Raw genomic sequence first — 17,810 nt, forward strand, 5'->3', positions numbered from 1 at the left:
GGGGGAGGGGAGGGGTCGGTGAGAGGGTGGGGAGGGGGAAGTAGTGGAAGGGGAAAATAGTGGAGGATGAGGAAGTGGAGGAGACGGGGGGGGGCGGTTCGGGGAGATAAGGGGAGGGGAGGGGAGGGAGACAAACAGGACGACTGGAAATGGGGAAAGGGGAGGGAGAGTGAGAGTGAGAGTGGAGGAGGGGAAAGTGGGAGTCGAGGGGGGAAGGGAGAGTGGGAAAAACGAGGATGAGAGAAGGAGGGGGAAGGAGAGGGAAAGGGGAGGGGAGAGGAGTGAGAGGGGGGACAGGAGAGTGAGAGAGTGGTGGAGGAGAGAGAGAAGAGAAGTGGGAGGGGAGGGGAGAGTGAGGGAGATGGGGAGGGAGATAGGGGGGAGGAGGGGGTGAGGTGGTGGAGTGGGGCGGGGAGGGAGGGTGGTTGAGAGGGGAGGGGGGGGGATGAGGGGGGAGAGGGAGTAGGGGGAGGGGGAGTGGAGGGGGGAAGGGAAGAGGGGGAAGGGGTGAGGGAGGGTGGGGGGGGGGAGGAGTGGATTTGTGAGGATGGGGGGCAGGAGGCAGAGGGAGGAGGGGGGAAGAGAGTTAGGGGACAAGGAGAGGGTGGGGGAGATTTGGGAAAAGGAGAGAGTGAAATGGGAAAGGGGGGGAGGAGGGGGAGGAGTTTGGAGGGGGGGAGGGGGAGGGGAGAGTGCGAGAGGTGGGGGGAAAAGGGGGGGGGGAGTGGGGAGGGGGGGAGAGGGGGGGAGGAGGGAGAGGGGGGGAGGAAAGTGGGAAGGGAGGAGGGGGAGGGTGAGAGGGGGGAGAGGGAGGGTGATGAGAGGGGACGAGGGGGGGTAGAGAGGGGGAGAGAGAGGAGGGGGAGGTGGGGGGCGGGGGGAGGGAGAGGAGATGAGGAAGGGAGTGATGAGGGGGAGAGAGAGTAGTAGGGAGAGGAAGGCTGAGAGAGTGGAGGGAGGGGGAAGAGATGAGGGAGAGGGAGCGGGTGAGAGGGAGTAGGGGGAAGGAGAAGGGGGAGGAGAGAGGGTGGGGGGGGAGGGTGAGACGTGAGTGGAAGTTGGGCGAGGGAAGGGGAGAGGGGGAAGTGGGGGAGGGGGAGCGAGGGAGGGAGTGGAGGGGGGCGAGAGGGAGTGGAGAGTGGAGGGTAGGGACAGTGGGGAGGGTGAGAGGGGGGGGAGAGGGGAGGGGGGTGGAGTGAGGAGGGGTGAAGAGGAGGGAAGAGGAAGAGGGGTGAGGAGAGGGGGGGAGGGAGAGGGTGGAGGAGGGGGAGGAGAGGAGTGGAGGGAAGGGGGGGGGGGGGGGTGGGGAGGGTGGAGGGGAGGGAGGGGGAGGAGAGAGAGTGGGGAAGTGAGGGGGGAGGTGGAAGAGGAGGGAGGGTTGGGAGTGGAAGGGAAGGGGAGAGGGTGGAAGTGGAAGGGAAGGGGAGAGGGTGGAAGTGGAAGGGGAGAGGAGAGGGTGGAAGTGGAAGGGGAGGGGAGAGGGTGGGAGTGGAAGGGGAGGGGAGAGGGTGGGAGTGGAAGGGGAGGGGAGAGGGTGAAAGTGGGAGGGAAGGGAGCGGGTGGAGTGGAAGGAAGGGGAGAGGAGTGGATGAGGGAGGGAAGGGGAGGTGGAGGGAAGGAGGATGGTGGAGGGAGGGGAGGTGGAAGGGGAAGGGGTGGGGGAAGGGGAGAGATAAGGGAGAGGGGGACGTGGAGGGAAGGGGAGAGGGTGGAAGTGGACGGGGAGGTGAGTGGGTGGAAGGGGGAGGGGAGGAGGGTGTGGGGGTGGAAGGGTGGAAGGGGAGTGGAGAGGGTGGAAGGGGAGGGGAGAGGGTGGAAGTGGGAGGGGAGAGGGAAGGGGAGGGGGTGGAAGGGGAGGAGAGAGGGTGGAAGTGGAAGGGGAAGGGAGTCGGTGGAAGTGGAAGGGAAGAGGAGAGGGTGGAAGTGGAAGAGAAGGGGAGAGGGTGGAAGTGGGAAGGGAAGGGTAGAGGGTGGAAGTGGGAAGGGAAGGGGAGGGAAGGGTAGAGGGTGGAAGTGGGAAGGGGGAGAGGGTTGAAGTGGAAGGGGGGGGGGTGGTGGAAGGGAAGGGGAGAGGAAGGAAGTGGAAGGGAGGGGAGGGTGGGGTGGAGTGGGGGAGGGGAGGGTGGAAGTGGGAAGGGAAGGGGAGAGGGTGGAAGTGGGAAGGGAAGGGGAGAGGGGGTGGAAGGGAGGGAGAGGGTGAAGTGGAAGGAAGAGGAGAGGGTGGAGGAAGGGAAGAGGGAGGCGGAAGTGGGAGGGAAGAGGAGAGTGGGAGTGGAGGAGGGAGAGGGTGGAAGTGGAAGGGAAGAGGGAGAGGTGGGAGTGGAAGGAAGAGGAGGAGGGTGAAGTGAAGGGAAGAGGAGATGGTGGAAAGTGGGGAAGGGAAGAGGAGAGTGGAAAGTGGAAGGGAAGAGGAGAGGGTGGAAGTGGAAGGGAAGAGGAGAGGGTGGGAAGTGGAAGGGAAGAGGAAGGGTGGAAAGTGGAAGGAAAGAGGGAGGTGGAAGTGGAAGGGAAGGGGAGAGGGTGGAAGTGGAAGGGAAGGGGAGAGGGTGGAAGTGGAAGGGAAGGGAAGGGGAGAGTGGAAGTGGAAGGGAAGGGGAGAGGGTGGAAGTGGAAGGGAAGAGGAGAGGGTGGAAGTGGAAGGGAAGAGGAGAGGGTGGAAGTGGAAGGGAAGAGGAGAGGGTGGAAGTGGAAGGGAAGAGGAGAGGGTGGAAGTGGAAGGGAAGAGGAGAGGGTGGAAGTGGAAGGGAAGAGGAGAGGGTGGAAGTGGAAGAGAAGGGGAGAGGGTGGAAGTGGAAGAGAAGGGGATAGGGTGGAAGTGGAAGGGAAGAGGAGAGGGTGGAAGTGAAGGGGAGAGGATGGAAGTGGAAGGGAAGAGGAGAGGGTGGAAGTGGGAAGGGAAGAGGATAGGGTGGAAGTGGGAAGGGAAGAGGAGAGGGTGGAAGTGGGAAGGGAAGAGGAGAGGGTGGAAGTGGGAAGGGAAGAGGAGAGGGTGGAAGTGGGAAGGGAAGAGGAGAGGGTGGAAGTGGGAAGGGAAGAGGAGAGGGTGGAAGTGGGAAGGGAAGGGGAGAGGGTGGAAGTGGGAAGGGAAGGGGAGAGGGTGGAAGTGGGAAGGGAAGGGGAGAGGGTGGAAGTGGAAGGGAAGGGGAGAGGGTGGAAGTGGAAAGGGAAGGGGAGAGGGTGGAAGTGGAAAGGGAAGGGATGAGGAGAGGGTGGAAGTGGGAAGGGAAGGGAGAGGGTGGAAGTGGGAAGGGAAGGGAGAGGGTGGAAGTGGGAAGGGGAGAGGGTGGAAGTGGAAGGGAAGGGGAGAGGGTGGAAGGGAAGGGGAGAGGGTGGAAGGGAAGGGGAGAGGGAGGGGAAGTGTAGGGAAGGAGAGGGTGGAAGTGGGATGGGAAGGGAGAGGGTGGAAGTGGAAGGGAAGGGGAGAGGGTGGAAGGGGAGAAGGTGAAGTGGAAGGGAAGGGGAGAAGGTGGAAGTGGAAGGGAAGGGAGAGGGTGAATGTGTAAGTGAAGGGGAAAGGGTGAAAGTTTAAGTGAAGGGAAGGGGAGGGGTGGATGGGATGGGAAGGGATGGAGGCGGGAAGGGGAGGGGGTTTGAGGGCGGGAAGAGGAGGGTGATGGAGGCGGGAAGGGGAGGGGGTGGAGGAGGGAAGGGGAGGGGGTGCAGGCGGGAAGGGGCAGGGGGTGGAGGCGGGAAGGGGAGGGGAGGTGTGGAAATGGGAAGGGGAGGGGAGGGGTGGAAGTGGGAAGGGGAGGGGGTGGAAGTGGGAAGGGGAGGGGGTGGAAGTGGGAAGGGGAGGGGTGCAGGAGGGAAGGGGAGGGGTGCAGGCGGGAAGGGGAGGGGTGCAGGCGGGAAGGGGAGGGGTGCAGGCGGGAAGGGGAGGGGTGCAGGCGGGAAGGGGAGGGGTGCAGGCGGGAAGGGGAGGGGTGCAGGCGGGAAGGGGAGGGGTGCAGGCATGAAGGGGAGGGGGTGGAAGTGGGAAGATGAAGGAGGTTGGAAGTGAGGAGGGGAGGGGTAGATGGATAGGGGGGGAAGGATAGGTGGTAGGGGAAATTAAAGGTGATGTGGGGTGGAGGGGGAAAGGTTGGGGAGTGGAGGGGAAAAGGTGGGAGAGTGGAGGGGAAAAGGTGGGAGAGTGGAGGGGAAAAGGTGGGAGAGTGGAGGGGAAAAGGTGGGAGAGTGGAGGGGAAAAGGTGGGAGAGTGGAGGGGAAAAGGTGGGAGAGTGGAGGGGGAAAGGTGGGAGAGTGGAGGGGGAAAGGTGGGAGAGTGGAGGGGGAAAGGTGGGAGAGTGGAGGGGGAAAGGTGGGAGAGTGGAGGGGGAAAGGTGGGAGAGTGGAGGGGGAAAGGTGGGAGAGTGGAGGGGGAAAGGTGGGAGAGTGGAGGGGGAAAGGTGGGAGAGTGGAGGGGGAAAGGTGGGAGAGTGGAGGGGGAAAGGTGGGAGAGGGGACGGGGGAAAGGTGGGAGAAGTGGAAGGGAATGGTGGGAGAGTGGAGGGGGAAAGGTGGGAGAGTGGAGGGGGAAAGGTGGGGAGAGTGGTGGGGGAAAGGTGGGAGAGTGGAGGGGGAAAGGTGGGAGAGTGGCGGGGGAAAGGTGGGAGAGTGGAGGGGGAAAGGTGGGAGAGTGGAGGGGGAAAGGTGGGAGAGTGGCGGGGGAAAGGTGGGGAGAAAGGGATGATAGGGAAGAGTTGGATGAGGGGACAAGGGAAAAGGGGAGGATGGGTAAACTAGGATGAGGGGAGGGGAAAGGGGAGAAAGGGGAAAAGTAGGATGAGGGAAGGGGGAAAGGGGAGAAGGGGGAAGAGTAGGATGAGTATGTGGAGGAATGCAAAATGGAAGACGGGAGGGAAATACCGGTGGGGAAGGCGACTGAAGAAGATGGGAGACGAAAAGAGGGGAATAAGAGATGAAAAGGGAAGAGACAAGAAGGGGAGGTGTGACGAGAAGAGGGGAGGGGAGGTGTGACGTGACGAGAAGAGGGGAGGGGAGGTGTGACGTGACAAGAGGTAGGGGAAGGTGTGACGTGTCGAGAAGAGGGGAGGGGAGGTGTGACCGTGACGAGAAGAGGGAGGGGAGGTGTGACGTGACGAGAAGAGGGGAGGGGAGGTGTGACGTGACGAGAAGAGGTGAGGGGACTGTGGACGTGACGAGAAGAGGGGAGGGGAGGTGTGACGTGACGAGAAGAGGGGAGGGGAGGTGTGACGTGACAAGAGGGGAGGGGAGGTGTGACGTGACGAGAAGAGGGGAGGGGAGGTGTGACGTGACGAGAAGAGGGGAGGGGAGGTGTGACGTGACGAGAAGAGGGGAGGGGAGGTGTGACGTGACGAGAAGAGGGGAGGTGTGACGTGACGAGACGCGGGGAGGGGAGGTGTGACGTGACGAGAAGAGGGGAGGGGAGGTGTGACGTGACGAGAAGAGGGGAGGGGGTATGGCATGACGAGAAGAGGGGAGGGGAGGGGTAGGGTGATGAGAAGAAGGGAGGTGTGACAGGAAGAGGGGAGGGGAGGGGTAGGGTGTGAGAAGAGGGGAGGGTAGGGGTGACGGGATGTGGGGAGGGGAGGTTGAGGCGAGAAGAGGGAAGGGGAAGAGGGTAGGGGAAGGAGAGACAGGATGAAAGGAGGGAAAGGAGACAAGATGGGAAGAGGAGACGAGAGGGGAAGAGGAGATGAGAGGGGAAGATGAGATGAGAGGGGAAGAGGAGATGAGAGGGGAAGATGAGATGAGAGGGGAAGAGGAGATGAGAGGGGAAGATGAGATGAGAGGGGAAGATGAGATGAGAGGGGAAGATGAGATGAGAGGGGAAGATGAGATGAGAGGGGAAGAGTTGAAGAGGAGATGAGGAGACGTGAGGAGATGAGGAGACGTGAGGAGATGAGGAGACGTGAGGAGATGAGGAGACGTGAGGAGGGGAGGAGACGAGAGGAGGGAGAAGATCGGGGGGAGCCGAGAGCAGTTGAGGAGACGAGGGGAGGGGAGGAGACGAGAGGAGGGGAGGAGACGAGAGGAGGGGAGGAGGAGACGAGAGGAGGGGAGGAGGAGACGAGAGGAGGGGAGGAGGAGACGAGGAGACGAGAGGAGGGGAGGAGGAGACGAGAGGAGGGGAGGAGGAGACGAGAGGAGGGGAGGAGGAGACGAGAGGAGGGGAGGAGGAGACGAGAGGAGGGGAGGAGGAGACGAGGAGGGGAGGAGGAGACGAGAGGAGGGGAGGAGGAGACGAGAGGAGGGGAGGAGACGAGAGGAGGGGAGGAGACGAGAGGAGGGGAGGAGACGAGAGGAGGGGAGGAGGAGACGAGAAGGAGGGGAGGAGGAGACGAGAGGAGGGGAGGAGACGAGAGGAGGGGAAGAGGAGACGAGAGGAGGGGAAGAGGAGATGAGAGGAGGGGAGGAGACAACAGGAGGGGATCATAGGAGGGGAAGAGGAGACATGAGAGGAATAGGAGACGAGTGAAGAGAGAGAGGAGGAGACGAGAGAGGAGGGGGGGGGAGACGAGAGGAGGGGAGGGGGAGGAACGAGAGGAGGAGGGGAGAAGACAGAGGGGGAGGAGAGGGTAGGGGAGGAGGGAGGAGAGGAGGATAGGGGAGGAGGGGAGGAGAGGAGACGAGGGAGGGGAGGAGGGGAGGAGAGGAGACGAGAGGGGAGGAGAGGAGACGAGACGAGAGGGGAGGGGAGGAGACGAGAGGGGAGGGGAGGAGACGAGAGAGGAGGGGAGGGGAGGAGACGAGAGAGGAGGGGAGGGGAGGAGACGAGAGAGGAGGGGAGGGGAGGGGAGGAGACGAGAGAGGAGGGGAGGAGACGAGAGAGGAGGGAGAGACGAGAGAGGAGGAGGAGACGAGGGAGGGGAGGAGAGAGAAGAGGAGGGGAGACGAGAGAGGAGGGAGACGAGGAGAGAGGCGGGAGGGGAGGGGAGAACGAAGGAGAGAGGGATGGGGAGGGGAGGAGAGAGGAGGGAGGGATACAGAGAGGGAGGGAGAGGGGGAGGAGAGAGGAAGGGGGAGGAGACGAGAGAGGAGGGAGGGGAGGAGACGGAAGGAGGAGACGAGAGAGGAGGGGAGGGGAGGGGAGGAGACGAGAGAGGAGGGGAGGAGACGAGAGAGGAGGGGGGAGGGGGAGGAGACGAGAGAAGGAGGGGAGGGGAGGGGAGGAGAGGAGGAGAGGGGAGGAGAGGAGACGAGAGAGGAGGGAGGGGAGGGGAGGAACGAGGAGGGGAAGGAGGAGGAGACGAGAGGGAGGGGAGGAGACGGGAGGGGAGGAGAGGAACGAGAGGGGAGGGGAGGGGGGAGACGAGAGGGGAGGGGAGGAGACGAGAGAGGAGGGGAGGGGAGGACCCGAGAGAGGAGGGGAGGGGAGGAGACGAGAGAGGAGGGGAGGGGAGGAGACGAGAGAGGAGGGGAGGGGAGGAGACGAGAGAGGAGGGGAGGGGAGGAGACGAGAGAGGAGGGGAGGGGAGGGGAGAAGGGGAGGGGAGGAGGGGGAGACGAGAGGAGGGGGGAGACGAGAGGAGGGGAGGGGAGGAGACGAGAGAGGAGGGGAGGGGAGGAGACGAGAGAGGAGGGGAAGAGGAGACGAGAGAGGAGGGGAAGAAGAGACGAGAGAGGAGGGGAAGAAGAGACGAGAGAGGAGGGGAAGAGGAGACAGGAAGAGGAGGGGAAGAGGAGACAGGAAGAGAGGAGGGGAAGAGGAGACAGGAAGAGAGGAGGGGAAGAGGAGACAGGAAGAGAGGAGACAGGAGAGGAGACAGGAGGAGAGGAGGGGTAGAGGAGACAGGAGAGGAGACAAGGGGGAACAGAAGAGGGGGGAAGACGGATAGATGAGTGGAGACAAATTGGGGAGACAAGGAGGAGGGGATGAGACAAAGAGACGAAAGGAAACGAGTAGGAAGGGCGATGAGGAGGAGGAAGGAAGGAAGGGGAGGAAGGAAGGGGAGGGGAGGAAGGAAATAAGGGGAGGGGAGGAAGGAAATAAGGGGAGGGGAGGAAGAAAGGGGAGGGGAGGGGCAAGAGGATAAGGAAGGGGAAGGGGAAGGGGAGGAAGGAGAATAAGGGGCAGGGAAGATGAAGGGAGGAAGGAAGGGGAGGAAGCAAGGATGAGGAAGGGAGGGGAGAAGAGGGGAAGGAAGGGGAGGAAGAGGAGGAAGGGGAAGAAAGGATGGGGAGGAATGGAAGAGGGAGAGGAAAGGAAGGGAGAGGGGGGACAGGAAAGGGAGGAAGGAAGGGGAGGGGAGGAAGGAAGGGGAGGGGAGGAAGGGAGGAAGGAAGGGGAGGAAAGGAAGGGGAGGGGAGGAAGGGGAGGAAGGAAGGGGAGGAGATGAGGAGGAAGGAAGGGGGAGGAGATGAGGAGAAAGGAAGGGGGAGGAGATGAGGAGAAAGGAAGGGGAGGAGATGAGGAGGAAGGGGAGGGGAGGTGAGGAGGAAGGAAGGGGAGGGGGAGAGGAGGAAGGAAGGGGAGGGGTAGAGGAGGAAGGAAGGGGAGGGGTAGAGGAGGAAGGAAGGGGAGGGGTAGAGGAGGAAGGAAGGGGAGGGGTAGAGGAGGAAGGAAGGGGAGGGGTAGAGGAGGAAGGAAGGGGAGGGGAGAGGAAGGAAGGGGAGGAGGCAGAAAGAAGGGGAGGGAAGAGGAGGATAGGAAGGGGAGGGGTAAGAAGGAGGAAGGAAGGGATGGGGAGGGGTTGTTTCTAAGGGGGGGAGGGGAAGAGGAGGAAGGAAGGGGAGAGGAAGAGGAGGAAGGAAGGGGAGGGGGAGAGGAGGAAGGAAGGGGAGGGGGATGAGGAGGAAGGAAGGGGAGGGGGATGAGGAGGAAGGAAGGGGAGGGGGATGAGGAGGAAGGAAGGAAGGGGAGGGGGATGAGGAGGAAGGAAGGGGAGGGGGATGAGGAGGAAGGAAGGGGAGGGGAGAGGAGGAAGGAAGGGGAGGGGGAGGGGAAGAGGAGGAAGGAAAGGGAGGGGGAGAGGAGGAAGGAAGGGGAGGGGAAGAAGAGGAAGGAAGGGGAGGGGAAGAAGAGGAAGGAAGGGGAGAGGGCAAGCCAAGAAGGAGAGAATGGAAGGGGAGAGGACCCAAGAAGGGGGGGAAGGGGAAAGAGAACCCAGAAGGGGGGAAGGGGAGAGGAGGGAAGGGAAGAGGGGAGGGCGGGGAAGAGGACCCATGTAGGGGAGAGGAGGGAGGAGGAAGAGGAGGGAGGGGAAGAGGTGGGCAGAGGAGTGAAGGGGTAGGGGATAGAGGAGGGAGGGGAGAGCAGGGAGGGATAAGAGCAGAGGAAGGAGGGGAGGAGAGAAGGAGGAGAAGCCAAGGGAAGGGGGAGGAGAGAGGAAGGAAGGGGAGGATGGGGAGGAAGAGACGCCCAAAAGAAGGGGAAGGAGGGAAGAGAAGACAGAAGGGGCATGGGAAGGGGAAGAGAAGAAAAGAAGGGGAGGGCGGAAGGAGAAAGGACGGGGGGGGAAGAAGGGGTAAGGGGAAAGAGAAGCCAAGCAGGGGAAAGGGGGGGAAGGGGAGAAGCCATGCCAGAAGGGGCAAGGGGGAGGAGAAGGGGAGGAGAGGGGAGGAGAAGCCAAGAAGGGGAAGGGGAAGAGAAGCCAAGAAGGGGAAGGGGAAGAGAAGCCAAGAAGGGGAAGGGGAAGAGAAGCCAAGAAGGGGAAGGGGAAGAGAAGCCAAGAAGGGGAAGGGGAAGAGAACCCAAGAAGGGAGGAAGAGAGGAAGAAGGGGGTGGGGAAGAGGAGCCAAGAAGGGGGTGGTTAAGAGGAGCCAAGAAGGGGAAGGGGAAGAGAACCCAAGAAGGGGAAGGGGAAGAGAAGCCAAGAAGGGGAAGGGGAAGAGAACCCAAGAAGGGGGAGGGGAAGAGAACCCAAGAAGGGGGAGGGGAAGAGGAGCCAAGAAGGGGGAGGGGAAGAGGAGCCAAGAAGGGGGAGGTTAAGAGGAGCCAAGAAGGGGGAGGGGAAGAGGAGCCAAGAAGGGGGAGGGGAAGAGGAGCCAAGAAGGGGGAGGGGAAGAGGAGCCAAGAAGGGGGAGGGGATAGGAAACGAGAAGGGGGAGGGGATAGGAAACGAGAAGGGGGAGGGGGATTGGAAACGAGAAGGGGGAGGGGGATTGGAAACGAGAAGGGGGAGGGGGATTGGAAACGAGAAGGGGGAGGGGGATTGGAAACGAGAAGGGGGAGGGGGGAGGGGAAGAGGAGACGAGAAGGGGGAGTGGGAGAAGGGGAAGAGGGAACGAGATGGGAGAAGAGGGGAGGGGAAGAGGAGACAAGAACAGGGGAGGGGATGAGGAGACAAGAACAGGGAAGGGGAAGAGGAGACAAGAACAGGGGAGGGGATGAGGAGACAAGAACAGGGAAGGGGAAGAGGAGACAAGAGGAGGGGAGGTGAAGAGACAAGAGGTGGGAAGGGGTAGAGGAGACAAGAGGTGGGAAGGGGTAGAGGAGACAAGAGGAGCGGAGGGGAAGAGAAGACAAGAGGACGGGAGGGGAAGAGGAGACAAGAGGAGGGGAGGGGAAGGAGACAAAGAGGAGGGGAGGGGAAGGGAATATGAGACAAGAGGAGTGGAGGGGAAAAGGAGACGAGAGGAGGGGAGGTGAAGAGGAGACGAGAGGAGGGTAGGGGAAGAGGAGACGAGAGGAGGGGATGGGAAGAGGAGACCAGAAGAGAGAAGGGGAAGAGGAGACCAGAAGAGGGGAGGGGAAGAGGAGACAAGAGGAGGGGAAGAGGAGACAAGAGGAGGGGAAGAGGAGACAAGAGGAGGTGAGGGGAAGAGGAGACAAGAGGAGGTGAGGGGAAGAGGAGACAAGAGGAGGTGAGGGGAAGAGGAGACAAGAGGAGGTGAGGGGAAGAGGAGACAAGAGGAGGGGAGGGGAAGAGGAGAGGGGAGGGGAAGAGGAGACAAGAAGAGGGGAGGGGAAGAGGAGACAAGAAGAGGGGAGGGGAAGAGGAGACAAGAAGAGGGGAGGGGAAGAGGAGACAAGAGGAGGGGAGAGGAAGAGAAGACAAGAAGAGGGGAGGGGAAGAGGAGACAAGAAGAGGGGAGGGGGAGAGGAGACAAGAGGGGAGGGGAAGAGGAGACAAGAAGAGGGGAGGGGAAGAGGAGACAAGAAGAGGGGAGGGGAAGAGGAGACAAGAAGAGGGGAGGGGAAGAGGAGACAAGAAGAGGGGAGGGGAAGAGGAGACAAGAAGAGGGGAGGGGAAGAGGAGACAAGAAGAGGGGAGGGGAAGAGGAGACAAGAGGAGGGGAGGGGAAGAGGAGACAAGAGGAGGGGGAGGGGAAGAGGAGGGACAAGAAGAGGGGAGGGGAAGAGGAGACAAGAGAGGGGAGGGGAGAGGAGACAAGAGAGGGGAGGGGAAGAGGAGACAAGAGGAGGGGAGGGGAAGAGGAGACAAGAAGAGGGGAGGGGAAGAGGAGACAAGAAGTGAGGGGAAGAGGAGAAAACAAGAGGGGAGGGGAAGAGGAGACAAGAGGAGGGGAGGGGAAGAGGAGACAAGAGGAGGGGAGGGGAAGAGGAGACAAGAGGAGGGGAGGGGAAGAGGAGACAAGAGGAGGGGAGGGGAAGAGGAGACAAGAGGAGGGGAGGGGAAGAGGAGACAAGAGGAGGGGAGGGGAAGAGGAGACAAGAGGAGGGGAGGGGAAGAGGAGACAAGAGTAGGGGAGAGGAAGAGGAGACAAGAGAGGGGAGGGGAAGAGGAGACAAGGGGAGGGGAGGGGAAGAGGAGACAAGGGGAGGGGAGGGGGAAGAGGAGACAAGAGGAGGGGAGTGGAAGAGGAGACAAGGGGAGGGGAGGGGAAGAGGAGACAAGGGGAGGGGAGAGGAAGAGGAGACAAGAGGAGGAGAGGGGAAGAGGAGACATGAGGAGGGGAGGGGAAGAGGAGAGAAGAGGGGAGGGGAAGAGGAGAGAAGAGGGGAGGGGAAGAGGAGAGAAGAAGAGGGGAGGGGAAGAGGAGACAAGAAGAGGGGAGGGGAAGAGGAGACAAGAAGAGGGGAGGGGGAGAGGAGACAAGAGGGGAGGGGAAGAGGGGAAAAAGGGGAGGGAGGAGGGGGGGGAGGAGACAAGAAGAGGGGAGGAAGAATGACAAGAGGGGGAGGGGAAGAGGAGAGGACAGGGGAGGGGAAGAGGAGACAAGAGGGGAGGGGAAGAGGAGACAAGAAGAGGGGAGGGGAAGAGGAGACAAGAAGAGGGGAGGGGAAGAGGAGACAAGAAGAGGTGATCACAAGAGTAGTCAAGAAGAGGGGAGGGGAAGAGAAGACAAGAAGAGGGGAGGGGAAGAGACAAGAAGAGGGGAGGGGAAGAGACAAGGAGGGAGGGGAAGAGGAGACAAGAAGAGGGGAGGGGAAGGAGACAAGAAGAGGGGAGGGGAAGAGGAGACAAGAAGAGGGGAGGGGAAGAGGAGACAAGAAGAGGGGAGGGGAAGAGGAGACAAGAAGAGGGGAGGGGAAGAGGAGACAAGAAGAGGGGAGGGGAAGAGGAGACAAGAAGAGGGTAGAGAAAGGGGAATGACAAGAAGGAATTGGGAAGAGGGGATGAGCTGAGGTGAAAAGCTGAGCGGAGGGGAAAAGCTGAGAGGAAGGGTGGATGGGAAGAGCAGAGGAGGAAAAGCTGAGAGGAAGGGTGGATGGGAAGAGCAGAGGGGGAAAGTGGATGGGAAGAGCAGAGGGGGAAAGTGGATGGGAAGAGCAGAGGGGAAAAATGGATTGGAAGAACAGAGGGGAAAAGTGGATGGGAAGAGCAGAGGGGAAAAGTGAATGGGAATGGCAGAGGGGAAAAGTGAATGGGAATGGCAGAGGGGAAAAGTGGATGGGAAGAGCAGAGGGGGGAAGAGAAGAGGGGATGGAGGGAAAGAAGTGAGGGGAAGAGGAGACATGAGGAGAGGGGAAGACGAGAGGGGAAGACGAGAGGGGAAGGAGAGGGAAAGAGGAGACATGAGGAGACATGAGGAGAGGGGAAGACGAGAGGGGAAGAGACGTGAAGAATGAGGGGAAGAGACGTGAAGAATGACGAGAAGAGGGGAGGGGAAGAATGACGAGAAGAGGGGAGGGGAAGAATGACGAGAAGAGGGGAGGGGAAGAATGACGAGAAGAGGGGAAGACGACACGAGAAGAGGGGAAGACGAGACGAGAAGAGGGGAAGACGAGACGAGAAGAGGGGAAGACGAGACGAGAAGAGGGGAAGACGAGACGAGAAGAGGGGAAGACGAGACGAGAAGAGGGGAAGACGAGACGAGAAGAGGGGAAGACGACACGAGAAGAGGGGAAGACGACACGAGAAGAGGGGAAGACGACACGAGAAGAGGGGAAGACGACACGAGAAGAGGGGAAGACGACACGAGAAGAGGGGAAGACGACACGAGAAGAGGGGAAGACGAGATAAGAGACGAGAAGGGGAGAAGAGGAGATGAGAAGAGGGGATGAGGGGACGAGAAAAGGGGAATAGACGAGAAGGGGGGAGATGAGATAGGGAGGGAGAGGAGATGAGATGGTGAAGGGGAGAGGAGATGGGGAATGGAGAGATGGAGAATGGAGAGGATGGGAGAACAAGAAGCATGGGTGGAGGAAAGGGGGGGGGGAGACGGGAGAAAAAATGATAGAAAGGAACATGGAAGGGCGAAGGAGGTGAAGAAGGAGAGACAAACTGAACATGGGAAAGGTCTAGGGAAAAGGTGAGTGAGAACAAAATGAAAGGAAAGTAGGGAAAAAGGGAGAGAAGTGAAGGACAAGTGAGGGGTGGCGGAGGGAGAGCACACAGGAAACGGGAGTAATAGAGATGGAAAGAGATGACGGTAGGGAAAAAACAGTGATGACGAAAGTAAAGAAACAAAAATGTGGGTCAATGATTAAAGAGAGATGAAGACCCGTGTGAATGGGAACGGGACAGATTGAAAGGTACATAATGGATCTTTTTTTTTTCTGGATCTGAGAAAATGTAGCATGAAGACTTGGAAGTGGTCAGGTAGTAACGAGTTTAGGTGACGAGATGAGAGCAAGGTTAAAAGGAGTGAATATGGGAGGGCATGGTGAATGAAGGTTTGGGTGAGTGCACGGAAACTTACAGGCAAGGTAGAAGGCAGACACTGTCGAGGTGTATGTACAGAACAGCACAGAAGGTTGGTAGGATTTACTGATGTCATTTGAGAAGCGATGGACACGAGGACTCGTTGATACAGATGATTGAACTTGCTAACATGGACACCACATCTAATGAACCAAACAAGCTTCCACACTCATTCACTCCCCTAGCTTAAGACCCCTTTCCTTCCTTGGCCCCCCTCCCTCCCTTTCTCCCTCCTCCTCATCCTTGTTCCCCTCCAAAGAACCGGACTATACACTAGACTTACCAGTGGCCGCTGGGGGTTGGTTAGCGGGAGCATGTGACTGGTTATTGGGCGTAGCATTGCTCTGGTTAGTACCACCCTGCTGCTGCTGCTGTTGTTGCTGCTGCTGCTGCTGTTGCTGGTGTCCGCTATAGTAGTGCGAGTAGTACGCTGCCCAGGCGGCCGCATTGGCATCTGCTGCTTGCTTGGCTGAGTGAAGGAGGGTGGTGCCACTTAGATCTTGCTCTAACAATGGGTGATGATGTTTATGTTGTTTGTGACCGACTAGGTTGGTGAATGTGGCCTTTGCATGTAATGCTAGCTGATACCGATTCCGATTGGCTGTGGTATAGTATTGGATTGGTGGACGTTTGTGTTTGAGAGAAGTGCCAGATATGGGTGTCATTGGGTGTGGCTGTGGTTGAGTTCTGATATGTGGAAAAAGTGGTTGTGGTAGCTGTGCCATCGACAGGGTTGCCCAATATTTCATGCATCTTGTGTAACTTGTGTTGTTCTCAGTGACGAGTTTTGATGGATGCTGTCTTCCCCGTTTATCCCACTAATGGTATTTTTAGATAGTGATGCAGGCTACTGCACAAATGGTGTTGGATTGAGTGGTAGTGTTGAGGTGAGTTGAGGTGTGGCAGCAGTGGTGGTGGTGGGCGATGTGGTGAGTTGTGGTAGTGGTGTGCAGTGGGGGTGGGTGATATGGTGGTAGGTAATGTGGTGGCAGTATTGGGTGTTGTTGGGAGTTGATGGTGCCAAGTGGGTGTGGGTGGTGGTTGGCATTGGTGGTGCCAAGTGGGTATTGGTGGTGCCAAGTGGGTATTGGTGGTGCCAAGTGGGTATTGTGGTTCCAAGTGGGTGTTGTGGTGCCAAGTGGGTGTTGTGGTGCCATGTGGGTGTTGGCATCGATGGGTTGGTGGTGCCAAGTGCGTGTTAGTGACAAGTGGGTGTTAGTGACAAGTGGGTGTTAGCGGTCACAAATTGTGCGTCTTGGTGATGGATGTTGGTGATGAAGATTGATGGGTGCTGGTAGTGAAAGTTGGTGCTGAGTATTGGTGGTGACAGGTGTTGGTGGGTGTTGGCGGTGGTCGTGTAGGTGGGTGTTGGAGGTGGTCGTGTAGGTGGGTGTTGGAGGTGGTCGTGTAGGTGGGTGTTGGAGGTGGTCGTGTAGGTGGGTGTTGGAGGTGGTCGTGTAGGTAGGAGTTGGAGGTGGTCGTGTAGTTGGGAGTTGGAGGTGATCGTGTAGGGTTGGCGGTGGTCGTGTAAGTGGGTGTTGGCGGTGGTCGTGTAGGTGGGTGTTGGCGGTGGTCGTGTAGGTGGGTGTTGGCGGTGGTCGTGTAGGTGGGTGTTGGCGGTGGTCGTGTAGGTGGGTGTTGGCGGTGGTCGTGTAGGTGGGTGTTGGCGGTGGTCGTGTAGGTGGGTGTTGGAGGTGGTCGTGTTGGTGGGTGTTGGCGGTGGTCGTGTAGTTGGGTGTTGGTGGTCGTGTAGTTGGGTGTTGGTGGTCGTGTAGTTGGGTGTTGGTGGTCGTGTAGGTGGGTGTTGGCGGTGGTCGTGTAGGTGGGTGTTGGCGGTGGTCGTGTAGGTGGGTGTTGGCGGTGGTCGTGTAGGTGGGCGTGGGCGGTGGTTGTGTAGGTGGGCGTTGGCGGTGGTTGTGTAGGTGGGTGTTGGCGGTGGTCGTGCTGGTGGATGTTGATGGTGGTCGTGTTGGTGGATGTTGATGGTGGTCGTGTTGGTGGGTGTTGATGGTGGTCGTGTTGATGGGTGGTGATGGTGGTTGTGTTGGTGGGTTGGTGGTGATGGTGGTTGTGTTGGTGGGTGCTGTCGGTGGTCGTGTTGGTGGGTGCTGTCGGTGGTCGTGTTGGTGGGTGCTGTCGGTGGTCGTGTTGGTGGGTGTTGTCGGTGGTCGTGTTGGTGGGTGTTGTCGGTGGTCGTGTTGGTGGGTGTTGTCGGTGGTCGTGTTGGTGGGTGTTGTCGGTGGTCGTGTTGGTGGGTGTTGTCGGTGGTCGTGTTGGTGGGTGTTGTCGGTGGTCGTGTTGGTGGGTGTTGTCGGTGGTCGTGTTGGTGGGTGTTGTCGGTGGTCGTGTTGGTGGGTGTTGTCGGTGGTCGTGTTGGTGGGTTTTGTGTGGTCGTGTTGGTGGTCGTGTTGGTGGGTGTTGGTGGTGGTGTTGGTGGGTGTTGTTGGTGGTGGTGTTGGTGGGTGTTGTTGGTTGGTGTTGTTGGTGGGTGTTGTTGGTAGGTGTTGGTGGGTGTTGTTGGTGGGTGGTGTAGGTGGTTGGTGTTTGTGGGTGTTGTTGGTGGTCGTGTTGGTGGGTGTTGTCAGTGGTCGTGTTGATGGGTGTTGTTGGTGGTCGTGTTGGGTGTTGTCGGTGGTCGTGTTGGTGGGTGTTGTCGGTGGTCGTGTTGGTGGGTGTTGTCGGTGGTCGTGTTGGTGGGTGTTGTCGGTGGTCGTGTTGGTGGGTGTTGTCGGTGGTCGTGTTGGTGGGTGTTGTCGGTGGTCGTGTTGGTGGGTGTTGTCGGTGGTCGTGTTGGTGGGTGTTGTCGGTGGTCGTGTTGGTGGGTGTTGTCGGTGGTCGTGTTGGTGGGTGTTGTCGGTGGTCGTGTTGGTGGGTGTTGTCGGTGGTCGTGTTGGTGGGTGTTGTCGGTGGTCGTGTTGGTGGGTGTTGTCGGTGGTCGTGTTGGTGGGTGTTGTCGGTGGTCGTGTTGGTGGGTGTTGACGGTGGTCATGTTGGTGGGTGTTGACGGTGGTCATGTTGGTGGGTGTTGACGGTGGTTGTGTTGGGTGTTGACATTGGTGGTTTTGGTGGGGTGGTGTAGGTTTTGTTGGGTGTTGACAATGGTGGTATTATTGGGCACTGGCAATGGTGGTATTGATAGGTGTTGGTGCTGATGGTAGTGGTGGGTGTTGGTGCTGACGGTAGTGGAGAGTGTTGGTGCTGACGGTAGTGGAGAGTGTTGGTGCTGACGGTAGAGGAGTGTTGGTGCTGACGGTAGTGGAGAGTGTTGGTGCTGACGGTAGTGGAGAGTGTTGGTGCTGACGGTAGAGGAGTGTTGGTGCTGACGGTAGTGGAGAGTGTTGGTGCTGGCGGTAGTGGAGTGTGTTGGTGGTGACGGTTGTGGTGGGTGTTGGTGCTGACGGTAGTGGTGGGTGTTGGTGCTGACGGTAGTGGTGGGTGTTGGTGCTGACGGTAGTGGTGGGTGTTGGTGCTGACGGTAGTGGTGGGTGTTGGTGCTGACGGTAGTGGTGGGTGTTGGTGCTGACGGTAGTGGTGGGTGTTGGTGCTCACGGTAGTGGTGGGTGTTGGTGCTGACGGTAGTGGTGGGTGTTGGTGCTGACGGTAGTGGTGGGTGTTGGTGCTGACGGTAGTGGTGGGTGTTGGTGCTGACGGTAGTGGTGGGTGTTGGTGCTGACGGTAGTGGTGGGTGTTGGTGCTGACGGTAGTGGTGGTGGTTGGTGGGTGTTGGTGCTGACGGTAGTGGTGGGTGTTGGTGCTGACGGTAGTGGTGGGTGTTGGTGCTGACGGTAGTGGTGG

At 59.7% G+C, this 17,810-nt stretch overlaps 1 protein-coding gene across 8 annotated transcripts in view; it reads right to left on the bottom strand.

The window, feature by feature from the left end:
* The window catches only part of Psi (P-element somatic inhibitor), a 108,619-nt gene that overhangs the window by 15,044 nt on the left and 75,765 nt on the right, over window positions 1-17,810 (bottom strand). For 7 of the 8 annotated variants that reach the window (XM_076175997.1, XM_076175999.1, XM_076175996.1 and 4 more), the window contains one exon: window positions 14,299-14,484. The exons of the other annotated variant lie outside the window; for it this stretch is intronic. In XM_076175997.1, the coding sequence (XP_076032112.1) occupies window positions 14,299-14,484 (186 nt within the window). The remainder of the gene's footprint in view (window positions 1-14,298; window positions 14,485-17,810) is intronic. 8 annotated transcript variants of the gene reach the window in all.

The sequence above is a fragment of the Oratosquilla oratoria genome, chromosome 38 (assembly GCF_046742065.1).
Source record: "Oratosquilla oratoria isolate Oo_2021 chromosome 38, ASM4674206v1, whole genome shotgun sequence".
Classification (NCBI taxonomy): Eukaryota; Metazoa; Arthropoda; class Malacostraca; order Stomatopoda; family Squillidae; genus Oratosquilla; species Oratosquilla oratoria.